Source organism: Neopsephotus bourkii, unplaced genomic scaffold (assembly GCF_033783945.1).
Source record: "Neopsephotus bourkii isolate Nb327-2 ecotype Australia unplaced genomic scaffold, CSIRO-AGI_Nbou_v1 NB_1616, whole genome shotgun sequence".
Classification (NCBI taxonomy): Eukaryota; Metazoa; Chordata; class Aves; order Psittaciformes; family Psittacidae; genus Neopsephotus; species Neopsephotus bourkii.
The window spans coordinates 682,080-699,037 of NW_026902091.1; the positions used below are offsets into that span (position 1 = coordinate 682,080).

The 16,958-nt window shown below is 39.1% G+C and overlaps 1 protein-coding gene across 3 annotated transcripts in view; it reads left to right on the forward strand.

Moving 5' to 3' along the window:
* The window catches only part of PLCG2 (phospholipase C gamma 2), a 76,725-nt gene that overhangs the window by 24,428 nt on the left and 35,339 nt on the right, over positions 1-16,958 (forward strand). For all 3 annotated transcript variants that reach the window (XM_061372793.1, XM_061372791.1, XM_061372794.1), the window contains 15 exons: positions 352-436; positions 1,209-1,292; positions 2,681-2,724; positions 3,154-3,226; positions 4,163-4,264; positions 4,383-4,501; positions 5,872-5,957; positions 6,877-6,997; positions 8,769-8,937; positions 11,561-11,665; positions 11,870-11,959; positions 12,954-13,132; positions 13,917-14,117; positions 15,340-15,459; positions 16,524-16,704. In XM_061372793.1, coding sequence (XP_061228777.1) covers positions 352-436; positions 1,209-1,292; positions 2,681-2,724; positions 3,154-3,226; positions 4,163-4,264; positions 4,383-4,501; positions 5,872-5,957; positions 6,877-6,997; positions 8,769-8,937; positions 11,561-11,665; positions 11,870-11,959; positions 12,954-13,132; positions 13,917-14,117; positions 15,340-15,459; positions 16,524-16,704 — 1,759 coding nt within the window. The remainder of the gene's footprint in view (positions 1-351; positions 437-1,208; positions 1,293-2,680; positions 2,725-3,153; positions 3,227-4,162; positions 4,265-4,382; positions 4,502-5,871; positions 5,958-6,876; positions 6,998-8,768; positions 8,938-11,560; positions 11,666-11,869; positions 11,960-12,953; positions 13,133-13,916; positions 14,118-15,339; positions 15,460-16,523; positions 16,705-16,958) is intronic.

Genomic DNA, 16,958 nt, shown 5'->3' on the forward strand with positions numbered 1-16,958 from the left:
CAGTGCTGATGAAGTCCCAGTTCTTTGTTTTGGCTTGAACTTGTTTTCCCTGAGGAAATTGCTCGTGCTTGGTGTTTAGGGTACAAACAGAGTGCTCTTTCTTGCTCCTAAAAGCAGTGTTTTTTTTCCAGAGGTCTGGCGACAAGGTGGAAAGCCAGGAATTTCCTGAGTTCTAATCTGGCTTTGGCATGGACTTTGGCTAAGTTCCTTCTTGCTTTGCCTCTTTCCCTCTCTACACAATGGAAATGAGAGTATTTTACAGGGTTGATAGAAAATCTTAGTAGCTGACTAGATACAGCAGGACTGTGGAGTTTTGATATATTTTTTTTTTCTCCCTTATTTTTTCCTCAGTATCAGTCTTAGAGAGCTGAAAACTGTCCTTCCCCAAGTAAACTTCAAAGTGAGCAGCATGAAGTTCCTGAAGGATAAATTTGCGGTAACTATCTGATAACTTCTGTCTGTTTGGTGGTGTTACTTCTTTTCAGGATGTTGCCTATATTCTTGCTTCTTACTGTGTATGGTTAAGTAAATTATATCAGTTAATTTCTCAGCTTGGCTCTGCCTATATCCAAGGCTATAAGAAAATATAGGCATAAATGTTCCTTCTTTTCATTGTTCGGTTGACCAAAGCCAGCACTGGGCTTTGAGCTGATACTGTGCAGGTGCATAGGAAAGTGTTTAATCTTTAAAATTAATATATATAAAAAAAAGAATATTTTGGGTTTGTTTTTTTTTTTTTTTTTTTGCAATTTGATCATGTAATAGTCTCTTCATTCCAACTTGTGCTAATATGAGTAACCTCTGAAAGTCATTTCCATTCCTACAGGAATTTTAAATATCCCCACCTTTTCCTGCTTTCCAACTCTCCACCCTTAAAGCATACATTCTTGCTTCTGTTGCTTCAGCTAACAATGACTAAATGGGGCACTACTTCACTCTGTTTTTAGTGGAAACAGAATCAGGGTACAAAATGCAAGGCTAAAGATGTGGGCTGGGAGCACTAGCTCACAAACCAACAATATGTTCACTTGTTTGTATTCTTAAAAAAAATAACTGAATTAAAAAAATCCCAAGGGGTTAAGACAAATGAAGTTGGGGTAAAACAGAATGCATGAGAGGGTGGCAGCTGGAGTAAGAGTAACTTATTTGCTGTTTGCAAATGCAGTTCAGGGAATTCTAAATTCTCTGTGTGCCACTTTCTATTGTAGGAAATAGGTGCTCACAAGGAAGAGCTTAGTTTTGAACAGTTTCATTTGTTCTACAAGAAAATCATGTTTGAACAACAGAAATCGGTAAGCTTTTTCATAAGTAGTCTTCAGACTATTAAACTGCTTGATCAGAATAGAGTTAATGCTGATTATTTTTGTTTCTGTTAGTTACTGATTTTCTTTTTCCCCCATTCTTGGAATAGAAAAAGAGTACAGTCCTGTACTTGAACTGTGGATAAGTCACCATCAGCAATTGTCTTAAGATAACGACTCAGTTATTTATGTTGCTTCTTGTGTGTTGGCAGTACAGATATTCACATATATAATGGGGTTTCTAGGAATAACTTGAAACTGTAAGTTTGTTCAGGATGTAGAGTGCCTTTTCATTGGCTAATCCTTCTACTGATAGGAACAAGGGTTTTCCATACTTGTATTAATATTTTACTGCTAAAACATTCTGTAAATCAGATTATCCTGAGCATCAAATAACAACTATTGTTCTCATTTCCTATCATGCTTGGAGATTACAAGTGGTGAGTCCATTGCAAAACTTGCATCAGACAGTTCTTGGGAGGTGGAAATTCTGTGGAATTACATTTCAGCAACTGTCTGACTACTGTTTCCATGTATTCATTGCACAGATTCATGAAGCTGGTGGAAACTGCATGTTTAGTGACTCTGAAAGTTAGGAATCCTTTAAATCTATGTGAAACGCAGATTTTGAAATTACTTGCATAAATGTTGATGATGTGCTTGTTGTTCAACTAGTTGTTAAAATAGAAGCTTCAATAGTCAAAGTCAGGGCTGTTTCTTTTGCATACAGCTTTCTTGTGCTGTTTAAAAGCAATGCTGAAATTATTGTGAAGTAATAAAGAGTCTCCTGTCAGGGTTTTAGTTTTGGCCATGAAAGTCTAGTTAGTTAGATTAAGCAGAAAAGGCTGAAGAGTGAAACACCAAGTAAAGAGGGTATCTGACTTCCTTAAACTGTTATCATCCCTTGTGCATCATTTCAAAGAAACTCCTCAATTTGCTCAACAGCTGCTTTGGGCCAGTTGGTAAGTTTCCTGTGATCTGTAACTATGCTGTGCCAAGCTGGAAGCAATGTAGGTTTTATATTCGCATGAATAAATGTAATGGATAATAAGTAGGTCCTTCTTCTTTTTGATATCAAACAATAAAAGCTCCCAAGAAACTTGTCTGTGTATAGAAGGTGTGCTATCAACAGCAAGTTTTTTGCCTCAGCATTGCATGTGTTCACACTGAAAGGCCTGAAGTGCAGTTGTCAGCCTTGGCAGTCTGTTTTTTCTGTGTTTAATTAAAAATGCATCTTGCCAACCTCGGTGAAACTTCTCTAGAAGAGACAGGCGTATATTTCCCCTTCTCAAACCAATGGATATTATTAGATGAAATTAGACAGAAAATTGCATATTGTTTTATTATTTATCTTTTCCCCCTTTGTTGTTTGTTTTAAGATTCTTGATGAATTCAAAAAGGATTCCTCTGTGTTCATTCTTGGGTGAGGCTCTTCATTTGTACTATTTTTCCACATTTCTATATGTTTATAGCACTGCGGGATTGTCTTTTAATTACATCACTGTTTCTGTGTTCTGCTGCTTTAGTAAGTAAAATGAAATGATACATCTTTTTGCATACAGGAAGGTGAACTTTGGTACTTTTCCCAGTTAATCATTTTCAAAAGTACATCAGAAATCCAGGAAGCTTCTTTAAAAGCTCGAAATACAGTAATTAGATAATACAATATTACAATAGTCTACTGACATCATAAAAAGTTTCTTGGTGGTGGCAGCACATTCATACTGTAAACCCAAGATACAAATCTGTTGTCATTTTCTGCTGTAACATCTGGTGACACTTGCTCTCTTATTCCTTTGCTTCACTTTCCTTTTTGTTTTTTTTTTGTGTGTTTTTTTGTTTTTTTTTTAAGAAATACTGACCGTCCAGATGCTTCAGCAGTTCATCTCCATGACTTCCAGAGATTCCTGCTACGTGAGCAGCAGGTGGGAAGGTTGCAGTAATTCTGAGTTCTTTTTCTTGAGGTTGTCAAGCACATTCTGTGTCCATTAAAAAGAGATGTGATGTGTCATAAAATATGATTAATGTCAGCTGTGACACTAGGCCTTACAAATATTTCTCCTTTGTTGCCACTGAAGTTCATAAGAACTATTATTTTTCATCTATGTAAAGACTCTGAAGGTGCACCGGAGGACGAGAGGGAGGACAAAGTAAATGAGGTTTTAACAGATCTCCATTTAGTCATGTAGACAGGGATAGAAATGAACACTAGATGTATGTCAGAGATGATGGCCTGGCCTAGTTACAGCTGTCATCATAGGTACATCAGGGGTAGTGCCTTGGCCATGGCCCCATTTTAGCAGCTCTTACATAAAAAGCTGAGCTGACTGCCTACATTCCAGTCAAAGGTAATTTTCCATTGAATGGAGCCAGTTCAATGTCCCATGTCAGCAAGCAAATAAGGATGGATGGAGTTTGGAACTGTGTCTTTGCAGTCTTCTCTAATGTTATTTAGCACAGACACCATGGGAGAAAATTGTTCAGTATTTGTTAGGTGCTGCTACACTCCAGGTTTGCATATATAATTGAAAAGTGAGACCTACCCTTCCTGTATAAGCTTACTACTTTCTTTTTCTCCCTATTTCACTGTATTACAAGAAAGTTCAGATTGCACTTAGAAATGATAGAGATTATAGTAGTATCTATCTTGTGGGCCTCCAATCTTTATAAAGGTCCTTAGGTGGAGATCTTATTTTTCTCCCTTAGACTTCACAGAGGAAGTATATTCGCAAGTACATTGGCAGTAAATTAGCTAGATAAGGGAGAATTAAGTCACATTGGTAGGTCTCCCTGTTCCTCATAAAATTTCATATAGAATAACACCACTTCTAAAGGTTTTACTATATTATTATTGTCTGAAGGAATCTTGGGCACACGATCTCAGTAAAGTCCGAGAACGAATGACAAAGTTTATCGATGACACTATGAGAGAAACTGCTGAACCCTTTCTCTTTGTTGATGAGGTAAGATAGTGATACTTCCTAGTAGCTCGTCTTGGACTTTTCTTTCTTGCTGCACTGGAATTCTTTTAATCTTTTGAGGCAAAAACATTTAAATTCAATATCTCTCTTTGTATTGTAGTTTCTTACTTACCTTTTTGCAAAAGAAAACAGTATTTGGGATGAGAAATATGATTCAATAGATGTGCAAGACATGAATAATCCTTTGTCTCACTACTGGATTTCTTCCTCTCATAACACGTAAGTTATCAAAAGTCCCATTCTCTATCCCTGTTCAAACAAACCTAGTGTGTTTTAGGAGAAGTAAATTACGCCAGATATACACTATGTGGATGCGTGAAACTTTCCAAAAGTGTGATGTAAATGTGGCAAATACAGTCTGTGGGACTTGGTTTTTCCCTTTCCTTAAGATCTTAGAGGTTTTGAGATACAACTGAGCTCAGCTGCTAGAAAATCCAAACCCTGGATCCTGTTACAAAAATAGAAAGAAGTCTTGAGTTGAAACTGTTCCAGCCTCTCTGCTTTCACAAATTAAACTTCCTGAAGGAGTTTACATTTTTTCCAAGCACCAACAGCCTCACTGAGCTAGTGTCAGCACTCATTTTACCTGAACCTTACGGATGCCATAAGGACTCCGCTTGTCCTGTGAGAAAATCTGATAATGTTAGCGTGATCTGAAGGGCAGTGGCTTTGTTGCCTTGGGAAAGGAGGAAGTCATGTGCACTATTGATAGATACTTTGATAGTTTACAGTATCACAAAGTGAAAAAGATTAGGTCCTGAAAAGGAAAGGAATATGGAGACCTTAAATTACCACATCTACTGATCAGGGACTTGGTTATTCATGGTCTTTGCCAGCATAAGGATTAGAGCAGAGGTGCCTGAGGTAGAGGAAGAGTACAATTTTCTATCCATGCTCTTTGTTATTTCTAGCTTATTTTACAGTCAGGACTTCAAAGGCCTTTTTTTATTGTCACTGGTTTTAGAATTTTGTGCTTAGTAACTTAGATGCTGGTTTCTGTAGTTTGTGTTTAAATGTATGTATCTTTCCCTTTTCCTTGGCAGTCAATAGTATGCAAGCTCTTCAGCCCAAATATAAACCTATGTGGTTATGAATTTGGTGTATCTTCAGATGAAGGAAATCTGCTCACGTAACACTGTAATAAAAAGAAAGAAGGTGTAAAGAAAGGGAAGAGAGATGAACAAATAAAATATTGCAGGGAATGAAATAAAGTGTATATGGATATAGCTTATAGGTATACTTTGAAGTATAGGGTGGGTATCACTCCACATGCCCTCCACATCCCTCCAACATGATTATGCCTCAGCATGTAAGTTTCAGAGCTCATGATTTCCTCTCCAGAAATGTGTCAGCGTTGGTTGATGCTTAGATTGAGCCTTTAGCTGCTTATAATTTGGTACATTCAAAAATCTGCTAGCATCAAGTTCATCAGAGTCCAATTCTTCCATCACAAGTAAAAAACAAGTGATAATAATAAAGAAAAAATCAGCATGCACTGTCCATGACAAGAGAAAAAATGTTGCAAGTGAGTGAGTGGAAAATGGTTGGAATTGACTGCCTGTCTTCTACAATTTCCTTTTACTCCTTAGGTATCTGACAGGAGACCAGCTTCGAAGTGAATCCTCCACAGAAGCTTACGTCAGGTGCCTTAGAATGGGCTGTCGATGTATTGAGTGTGAGTAGAGGCTTTGTGGAGTGGTTTATAACTTGCTGCCTATACAAGTGAGTTTCCCCTGTTTACCAAGAAAGAAAAAAGAACTGAAATCAAGAACTAGCTTGTTTTCTGAAGCTGAAGTTAGTCATATAAAAAGCACTGATTCCCTAAATTGTTTTTCATATGCCTCACTGTTGCCCCATTCATGTGCTGTGCCTCTTGTTCCCTTGGAATTTTAAGAGTGTATTTATAAATCTTATTTCACTGTACACTAAAACAGTCTTGGCTCTGCTCTATGATAGCACAGGACTTGAACTGGAATCACTTGTGTAGCTTAGATAGTTCACTGTAATACAGACAAGTCTAATGCACAGAGATGTTTGTAATTTGGTGCCATTTGCCATCGTGTTCTACTTGCTTGTAAATCAGTTGATGTCTTGTGTATTTGTTTTCCACCAACTGTATATGCATCTTCATCCCTGTACCTTATTGAAAAGTTTTAATTTTGTGTTATTTCACAAGTTACCTGCTACTGCCTGTTCAATTTGGCTAATGCAGAATGTATCTCAAATTAGTTTCAGGTTTAAAAATGGCAAAAGAGATAAACTGTCTACTTGCCACTTTTTGAGTGTATTTATCCCTGGATAATTATTGTGAACTAGTATGCTGATGATATAGCTACCTGGATTCCTTATTCCCAGATTCCAATATGATAATGCTTTGGGAAAATTTTATATTGTATTTGATTTGTATTGCTCTTACTTAACTGAGCTTAATTTCCTCTGTGAGAAATATAAATTAATCTAATAGAATATTTTATTAGAACATGAAATTCTGTGACTCAGAATGTGCAACACCGAAGACTTGGGTGTTTCTCTGTAGTAGAATTATTTAGGTAACTGCTTAATCTCTTCCTTTTTCAACTGCTTGTCTTTCCTAGTGGATTGCTGGGATGGTCCTGATGGGAAACCCATCATTTACCATGGATGGACACGGACAACAAAGATCAAATTTGATGATGTAGTACAGGCAATCAAAGATCATGCCTTTGTTGCATCTGAGTAAGCTTTGATTCATTTTTCTTAAGCCTGTTTTCATACACTTAGAACCTTCAGAACTTTTTCTATTCTAAAGGAAAAAAGTAATAGGAGAATAATGACATTCCAGTGGTTTTCATTATTGCCAAATGTGGGTCTTTAATAGATTCTGTTTTGAGGAAAATTCCTGTTACATAAGTTTTCTCATCAGGAAGATAGTGAGTGCCCTAAAGCTGTCTCCTTGCTTGGGTCTTTTGTTAAATTGATGTGTGAAACATGCTGAAGGTTATGTCTTTTTAATGATAAAGTACTACAAGTGACAAAGTTATGTCTGTCAGGTGATGTTCATATTCTCAGGGAGGTCTTAGCTGAGAAGATGTAGAATTCAAAGCATGTCTCCTGAACTGATAACCTGGGTTTAAATCTGCGTCTCTGCTTTGTCCTTCTATAACTTGCGCTGAGATATCTTTAGCATGAAAACAAATACTGCCTAAAAATTGGGAAAGAGATAAGGCTGTGGTGTCCTGTTTTGCACCTTACCATCAGGACCTACAGAAGTGTTTTTTTGTCACATGGGACAGTGTTTGCACAGGCATATTGTGTTAATGACAACCATAATATATGATGCATTATGGATTCAGACCCATCAGTACCATGAATGCTGTGTGATGCTTTCCCTGCTTGCATTAAGGGGTATGATACCCAGAATGAATATTGAAATATTTCCTGGATACAGAGACAACATTAGAAAAGCCAAAGCTCACCCAGAGATGAAATTGCTGAGGGCTGTGAAGGACAGCAAGAAGGACTTCTGCAGTTACAATTGCAACAAAAGGAAGCCGAAGAAAAATGTGAGCCTGCTACTGAATTGGACAGGAGACTTAGTGACTGGAGAAAGCTGAAGTATTTGATGCTTTCTCTGCCTCAGACTTCAGTACTGGAGCCAGAGCACATGATAGCCAAGGGAAGTTGACAGAAGTAAGCTTGTTTAGGTTCAAGAAGAGGTTAATGAGGGAGTCTGGCTGCTGTCTTCCACTACCTAGTGGATGATTATAGGGAAGATGGAGCCAGACTTTTCTCAGAATGCATGTGAAGGAAAACAGACACTATTTTAAGCAGAGGTATAAATAATGGTGCTTTATCCCTGAAACTGTGCCTGAAGACCTTGGAAAGAATCTTTGTTCTTGCAGATATGCAAATCTTGGCTGGACAAAACTCTGAGCAACCTGATCCAACCTAGTAGTTGGGCCTTCCCAAACAAGGGGTTTTGACTAGATGGCCTCCAGAGGACATAGAATCATAGAATAGTTAGGGTTGGAAAGGACCTTAAGATCATCCAGTTCCAACCCCCCCTGCCATGGGCAGGGACACCTCGCTCTAAACCATATAACCCAGGGCCTCATCCAACCTGGTCTTGAACACTGCAGGGGACGGAGCATTCACAACCTCCCTGGGCCACCTATTCCAGTGCCTCACCACCCTAACAGGAAAGAATTTTCTCCTTATATCCAATCTAAAGTACCCTTGTTTAAGTTTTACCCATTACCCCTCGTCCTGTCACTACAGTCCCTAATGAAGAGTCCATCCCCAGCATCCCTATAGGCCCCCTTCCCATCTAACCTTAATAATTCTTTGATTGCACATCTGTTATTAACTGTTGCGTGCCTGTTCCTTTTGTCTTCTTGCTTGTTCTAAATATTTTCTTTGACTGGGTGAGGGAGGGTGTGTTTTTGCTTGCATTACCAGTGGTAGCAAAAAGAAATTGTCTTCATTGACCTTGTTTTCTCCATCAAAGATACCCACTCATTCTGTCAATTGAAGAGCACTGTAGCGTGGAGCAGCAGCGACACATGGCCAGAGTGTTCAAGGAGGTATTTGGGGATCAGCTTTTAATGAAGCCTGTTGAAGCCAGTGCAGATCAGCTACCATCACCAACCCAGCTGAAAGAAAAAATCATCATCAAGGTAGGCTCGCTTTGTGTGCTTGTAGGTAAAACAAGAAAACAAGAGCAGGAGCCAGAAATACTACTTCTGGCTTCACAGCTTAGCTGTTAGTTTCTGTTGGCAGACAACAAACCCCATGCTTTAGGTGTGTACTAGGAACATTCTGCAATATTGCACAGAATTCTGTAAAACTACATATTAAAGTGCTTGCTATTGGTTTTCTTTGAATAAGTGTTGCTAGTTCAAGTGCCAGATTGAATGTCAGCTGTTTTCCAAAGGTCTTCCAGCTCCTGAAATGTCATTGCTAAAATTTTAGGAAGGATTCAGTGCTGCAGGTTGCTCGTCATAATCTTACACAGTGTGGTCTGCTTAAAGACGATTGAACTATGTTCTTTAATACAAAGTTAATTAGTATTATTAACGATATTTTTTTTTTCCCAAAGAGTGTCTCTCATTCAAATAAAACCCATAGTACTTGCAGGTTGCAAATTAAGTTGTCAGAATTGCTTGCAAGCTGCAAAAGTTCATGGGTGTTCACTAGCTCAGTGTGATTTGTGAATCTCATAAAGTTCAACAGACCAAGTGCAAGGTCCTGCATCTGGGTTGGGGCAGTCCCAAGCACAGATACAGGCTGGATTGAGAGCAGCCCTGAGGACAAGGAATTGGGGATGCTGATTGACAAGAAGCTCAACATGACCCAGCAGTGTGTACATGCAGCCCAGAAAGCCAAACGCATCCTGGGCTTGCATCAAAAGGAGTGTGACCAGCAGGTCCAGGGAGGGAATTCTCCCCTTCTACCCTGCTCACGCAAGTCCACACCTGGATTACAGTGTTCAGCTCTGGGGCTCCCAGCATAAGAAGGACATGAACCTGTCGGTCCATGATGATGCTGAAAGGGCTGGAGCACCTCTCCTATGAAAGCAGGCTGAGAGAGTTGGGTTGCTCAGCCTGGAGAAGGGAAGGCTTCAGGGAGACCTTAGAACATCTTCCCATACCTAAAGGGGCCTGCAAGGAAGCTGGGGAGGGACTTTTTACAAGGGCCTGTAATGATAGGACAAGGGGGAATCACTTTACACTGGCACAGGGGAGATTCAGATTAGACATTAAGAAGAAGTTCTTCCCTGTGAGGGTGGTGAGGCACTGGCACAAGGTGCCCAGAGAAGCTGTGGCTGCCCCATCCCTGGCAGTGTTCAGGGCTGGGTTGGATGGGCCTTGGAGCAACCTGGGGAAGCAAAGGTGTCCCTGCCCATGGCAGGGGTTAGAACTGCATGAGCTGTAAGGTCCCTTCCAACCCAACCCAAACCATTCTATGATTATATTTAAATATGCAATTTATGAGCCACTTGTGAAGCACACGGGTGCTCCTGTTAGAAGGCAGTCACTGTTAAGACTGTCTAGGCAATACAGATGTTTTACTCAGTGCTGTTGTGTCGCAACATGAGGCAGATAACCAAATTAAGATCTCTCAGATTGAAAGCTTTAGTAGAACTTTTCATGAAGCAAAAATTAGGTGGAGAATGTGTGGGCTGCTCATAATTTCTTTAGTAAAATAATAATTACTTTTGTCTCTGCTTCAGTTCCCCAGCTTTTATAACAGTACTGCATCCTGGTTATCAAGCTTCTGAGCAGCTCTTAAAGTAGCTCTTAAATCTACCTCTTAAAGTATGACTGGAAATAATAGCAGCCCACTATAAGGTACAAAAGTTCTGTGCTTAAGGTTTTGGGTTTTTTTTTCCCCTCCAATCTGTCTGTTGTTACCTTGCAGAGCATAGAGGGGAGTTGGATAGGCACATGAATAACAACATGACAGATCTGATTTAAAGGGAATTACAAGCTAATATGAGTTTTTATAAGAGAACATCCATACCGTTCTGTCCTCTCTAAAAGAGTGTTGAAGAGCCCTTACATGCTTCAGCACCTGCCAGTAATCTGGTTGTGTTGTTTGGATTTAGTTTGGAAAATGGTGTCAGTAAACAGCCAGAGGCTACTCCTGCTTCAGGGGCCTGTGGGGTTTTTTCAGATAAGCCTTGTCAAGTTGAAATCTACCTAAATTAGGTTCTGCAGAACTGAATGTAGTTGAGAACTACTAGATATGAGACAATCCCATCATTAACCGCAGTTAAGTGTTTGAAGTTATTCTTAGCCCCTTGAGCTGCTGTTTTTTATGAGCTCTCTCAAAAAAGCAGGATTTAGACCCTCTTTTCATAAAGTATTTCCCTTCTGCTCATTTTTTGTGTAGAACAGTGAATTCCCCATTCAATTTGAATTCCTTATCACTTTGTTTTGGGTTTTGTTCCTTATGTCCTGCTCTCTGCAGAGGGATTCTTCTTCTAGCCTTATTTCTTGGTATTTGTGACTTCACATTTTCTGTCCTCTGAAGAATGGTGAGCTCATTTCAAACTAGTTGTTTCTTCATTGTTTGACTGATACCTCCACTAAATTTTTAACCTTTAATTCCAGCCCTGTTGCATAAAGCCTTGTGGAACAGCTGTAGTTATGGTAATCACAGAAGGTGGCTGTGAGGTGGAGAGAAACACTTCCTTGTAATGTTGTTGTCTGTGTATACTAAAATATTTTGACCAATTTTATATGATTCTATGTGAATGAATATGGCATTTTGGTTTTTTGTTTTTTTCTTATTAAGCACAAAAAACTGGGGCCAAAGGGAGATATTGACGTGAACTTGGAAGACAAGAAAGAAGAAAAAAAACAGCAAGGAGAACTTTACATGTGGGACACAATAGAACAGGTATCACTTATGTGACATTTGCTGCAGTCTGTTACTAGGTTGTGTAATACTGGAAATTTACATTAATTTTCTCAATATTTGTCAGTTGAATAGATGTGAATGAGGGGAAGAGGTATTCTGCTTGTTGTTACACCTAGTTTTGAAATGGTGGTTGTTGAGTTTTCTTCTGTCTTGTTAATGGTTTTAATATCTCTCAATTTTTAGAAATGGACTCGGCACTACTGTGCTATTGCTGATGAAAAGCTTTCATTCAGTGATGATATCGAACAGAATGTTGATGAAGATTTAACAAAGGTGATGGCTATGTTTTGTTATTTAAGCATGTTCTTTTTATTTACTCAGATTATTTGAGTGTCTAGAGATGCCTATTTTTTATGCTGGTGTTGAAATTGTAGAGATGTGTGTCAGATAACAAGTGTATGTGGAGATAGAACCCTTTTAAAAAGGTTTTTTTGCCACGGTACTCCAGTTAACCCTTTTTTTAATAAAAGAACATTTTCCCTTGGCTAATTTGCAAAGAGGAGTACAAAGACACGTATAATTGTATCTAAATGCCAATGCTGATGCATGTGCTGACAATCAAAGTCTTTATATGCTTTTGGCTAGACATTATTGCAGTTCTCAAACTAGACAGAATGATGAACTAAGGTTTGTTGTGCTAGCATTACAGCACACCTATTGCACAATCCATGTTGTTTCACGTTTGGAAAGTGTTTGTCATAGGTAAGCATGTATTACTTGGCTGTTGTGCATGAAAAATATGAAGCTCAGTAAGGTTTGCAATAGCAGTGATGTTCAGGGTCGTTTATTGTTCTGACTTCCAGGTTTCCCTGCATGCTGTTATGTTGCTAACATATATGTGCATGCTTCATAATCTCTGCACATGCACAGCATTTTACCTATTCACCTAGTTGTTAATGTCAGTAAAATAATTAAGGAAGAACACAGATGAATACTGGGAAAGGCTGATTAGAAACTGTAAATAAGCAGTAGTTTTTTTTTTTTTTTTCCCTTGAAAATATATATTGGTGCTTGCATTGCTGCATTGCTGCATTTTTTCAGTATCTGAATAACACTAAAATTGATCACTGCTCCAAAGAAATGGCTTGACTGGGGAGTAGAGTCAGGGGCGACTATGAAGGTGATTGGCTTGTTTGTGGAAGGGGAAAGTTCAGGGCTAGGAAACTGAATTCCAGAAATAGTAGATTGTTATATCAGTAATAAGTACTTTGTTTCAAAATCATAAAATTAGAAATGTACCGTAAAAACTCTTTATTCTCTGGTCTAGGAGGTGAAACGTACTGAACTGCACTTAAAAGAGAAATGGTTCCATGGGAAAATGAAAGAGGGGAGAACAACTGCTGAGAAACTGCTCCAGGAATACTGTGCTGAAATGGGTGGCAAGGATGGGACATTCCTAGTTAGGGAAAGTGAAGCTTTCCCTAATGATTGCACGTTGTCGTTCTGGTATGGTGATTGTCATAAAAGTTTTATGTGGGTTTTCTTTGGTTGATGGCATTGTACAAAAAACGTATTTTTCAAGTACATATTTATAGCTTAGAGGAAATATGAATGAGGAGTTGTTAAAATTACTACAGTGTTATTGATGATATTGTGAAAGACTACTTTCTAAATGAAACTTCAGTCTTAACATAGTGCATTTTGGCAAAGTAGGTTTTATTTGAAGTGTTACAGTTGACAAGAGAAAACTAAGTTTGATTTCCCTCTCTCAATCCCCAGCTTTTCTGGTGCTCAGTCAGGATATAGGATTTGTTATTTCTTCAGGGCTAAATTTCAGTCTTTAAAGTTAGGGATAAATTACTGGTTCCTACACTGTAAAGGTACTCTCATGAGTGTACCTTTATTATCAGAGATTGATCTTTTTAATGAAAAGATTCTCTAGAGGGCTTTATGGTAGTCTGGGTTTGTTTTTCCTTCTGGTTTGGATGGTATGAAGAATAGTGTATCAGATTTATCTCTGACCAAGAGAGCTGTTGGAGCAAATTTTGCAGGGAATAAGTGTATGCCAAATTTAAAGCCATTGTGGGTTGAAAGTTACTATTTTCAATCCTGTAATATTACTTGTCAGGATTTTTGTTGCTATTCTTCGGTTTTTTTATGAGATGACACAGATTTCTTGCCTCTTCACAAGCTCACGAAGTAGTTGGCCAAGAACAGGTGAGTAAATGCTTCAAAAGAAGAAAACCTGTTATAAAACCTCTTTTCCTTACACTTCTCTTCATTGCTTTAGGAGGTCAGGTCGAGTCCAGCACTGCCGGATCCGATCTTCGAGTGATGGGGACACTGTGAAATACTACCTGACGGACAACCTCACTTTTGATAGCATCTATGATCTGATTCAACACTACAAGGAAGCCCACTTACGATGTGCTGAATTTGAGCTGCGCCTGACTGATGCTGTCCCTAATCCCAGCCCTCATGAAACTAAAGAGTATGTACAACAGAAGGCAAGAACCAGGGCTGTTATGTCAGTGCCCTTTGCATTGTTTTAGATGGTCTTTGATTTTTGCATAGAAAATTCCCCAGATTTGGGAGCACACCATTGCTTGTCAGATGTCATAGGAACAGGCTTTCCTGAAAGATGCTAAGATCACTGACTTTGTGTGAACCTGGTACAATAGTGAGCAGTCACTGGGAAAGCAATTGACTAGCAGCAACTAGGAAAATCAGTGAGAGCTGTAATGCTGTGGAAGTGTGCCAGTTCCTTCTTTCTCAGCTCTGTGTTCTACAGCACCCATTTGGTTGGCTTGGACATTTAGAAGTTGGCTGTGGCCTGGCAACTAAGTAGTCATGGTCTGTGCCATGTGCAAATGCTACTACTGGGGCAGTGAGCCCAGTTTCATTTCCCTAATCCTGCCCTCCACCTCACCCCTGTTGCAGTTGGTTAGGCTGATTTCGCTCCATGCTGGTAGGAAGTAGTACAGCTTGGAATTTATTTCCAACAGGCCTTTGCCTGATGTAGATCCTGAGCAGAGCTTGCTCTTGGTTGCTGACAGTGTAATCACTGCCCTTTGTTCTGTTTTCTTTGCAATGAGAAAAAGTAAATCTCCTTTGCATATGAAATACTGATCTGTGACTTTAAACTTACTGTTTTGCTCCCCTGCCCTGAGATTTGGGAGTCACTGACCACCTATAGATAACTTTGGAAGCCAGTGAGAGAGGAGAGTATTTTCAAGTTTGGGCTTTTCTGCCTTTCTGTATGAGGTTGAGATGTACTGCCAGTATAAGTGGGCATAGCTTCACTAAAGACTCATTAAATCCAAGATAGGTGCATCCCTACAGTGAAAAAAAGTAGAAAAATACAGACGCCTGGTGTTTTCTTCTTTATCTGTATTTGGGCTTTTCCTTAAATTGACTATGTCAAAACTGAATAAACTACTGAAAACTGAATGGCCTACTGAAAGGAAGAAATGCAGATTTATGATTTCAGACAGACAAGGTGTTCTGATACATTCTTGATTCTTTCATCCAAAATAAGCTGCTGTGTTACAATGTCTTGTAATAAGCTGCTGTTACAGGTGGCAAGATGGGGAAAATCTAATGCATAATTTTTCTTGTAATATTTGAAACTATTGTTAATAACACTGCCTGATATTCTTACTGAATGGCATTTGGCAAGCTTTGTCATCCTTTGTCCATTTTAACTATTGTAGTTGGTACTATAGCAACTTGAGTCGGGGAGAGGCAGAAGACATGCTGATGCGAATTCCTCGAGATGGAGCCTTTTTGATTAGGAAGAGAGATGAACCTGATTCGTTTGCCATGACTTTCAGGTAAGAAAAGGCAGAAATGACTGTCCGTTTCTTCTAAAACAGAACTGTGCATGGCTCTTTTTTTCTTCCTTGACACTCCTTAGTACAGGGTGCTGTTTTGGAGTTTTCTTTGGTGCTGGTTCAGCAGTGATTCTAGGTCCTTATCCCCTGGAAATCCTACCCCATCATGTAACTGATGGAAACGAAATGTTGAAATGAAATTGTCACTTTTATTACCAGGGAATATACTTTTGAAATTGTGGTTCTTGCAATAACGGTAATAAAATGTATAGAAATGTGGTGTTCTTGATTGTGCCTTCAAATCAAATCGCGGTTCTCTGAAAATGTCTATTTCTGCAACATATAAAATTGGTTTTGAAAAAATAATACTTTTTCCTCTTATTTACATGCCTTATTGTGTACTGAAGGTGTCCAGAATTCCCCAGTCCCCTCTGTACTTTTGGTTTTGCTGTTAGCAAGGTGGATGTTGAAGTAACTGGAGCTGCAGCATCTCAATAAAACCATTTCACTGTGGGGAAAACAAGAAGCACCAAAACTTCAGCAGCTTGAAAAGGATACAGGGGTCTTCTGTGGGTGGGATGGTTGCCAGGGTTTTCTATTGTGTTACTGTTACCATGAGAAGCACAAATCTTGTGTTCAAGCATAAGAATTTTTTCCTTTCAAAATTGATTCCTGCAGTTATGAGAGAGATTATAGGGAAGAGACAGCAACTCGCTTTTAGGGGAATGTGCCTGTCACTTAGGGGCAGTGGAGCATCATCATCATCAGGTTCCAGAAGGACTCTGATCATTTGTGTTCTGTGAAGGTGACAGATTACCTATGTGTAGGGGGGAAAATCTAAGCAAAACATGGATATGTGTCAAGGCCCTGTATATCATAGAAAAGTGAGAATGTCTATTTGTGCATTTAATCAGGCAACTGCTACTCAAATAAAAGAGGCTTTAGAAGAGGGAGAAATTATTTCATGTGATGCAGATGCACAAAGGCATTTGTTCCATTTTACAGCACTGGTGCTTTCATTGCAAGTACCAGTACCTCTTACAGCAACTGCACTTCTTTCACAGAGCGGAAGGGAAGGTGAAACACTTCCGAATTCAACAAGAAGGTCGTCACTTTGTGCTTGGAACCTCAGCCTATTTTGAGAGTTTAGTGGAGCTGGTAACTTACTATGAGAAGCATCCACTGTACAGGAAGATGAAATTGCGTTACCCGGTAACTGAGGAGTTGCTGGAGCGCTACAGCGTGGTGAGTGATGGTCATGGTACAGTTGCTATAGTGTACAGAGTCTTGGATCTAGTGGTGCTGGGTTTGATTCTAGCATGGTAGATGCACATAGTTATCTGTGAAACTGAGGTGGTTATACTGACTTCTCTCAAGAAGGTTTTGAGATATGTGAAGGAAAGATTTTCATCTTTAGTTATAGGTCAACACTTGCTTTCCTCCTGGTTCGATTAGCAAACGGTGCTCTGTGAATTGGGGGATTGTTGCTCTGCTAAAAT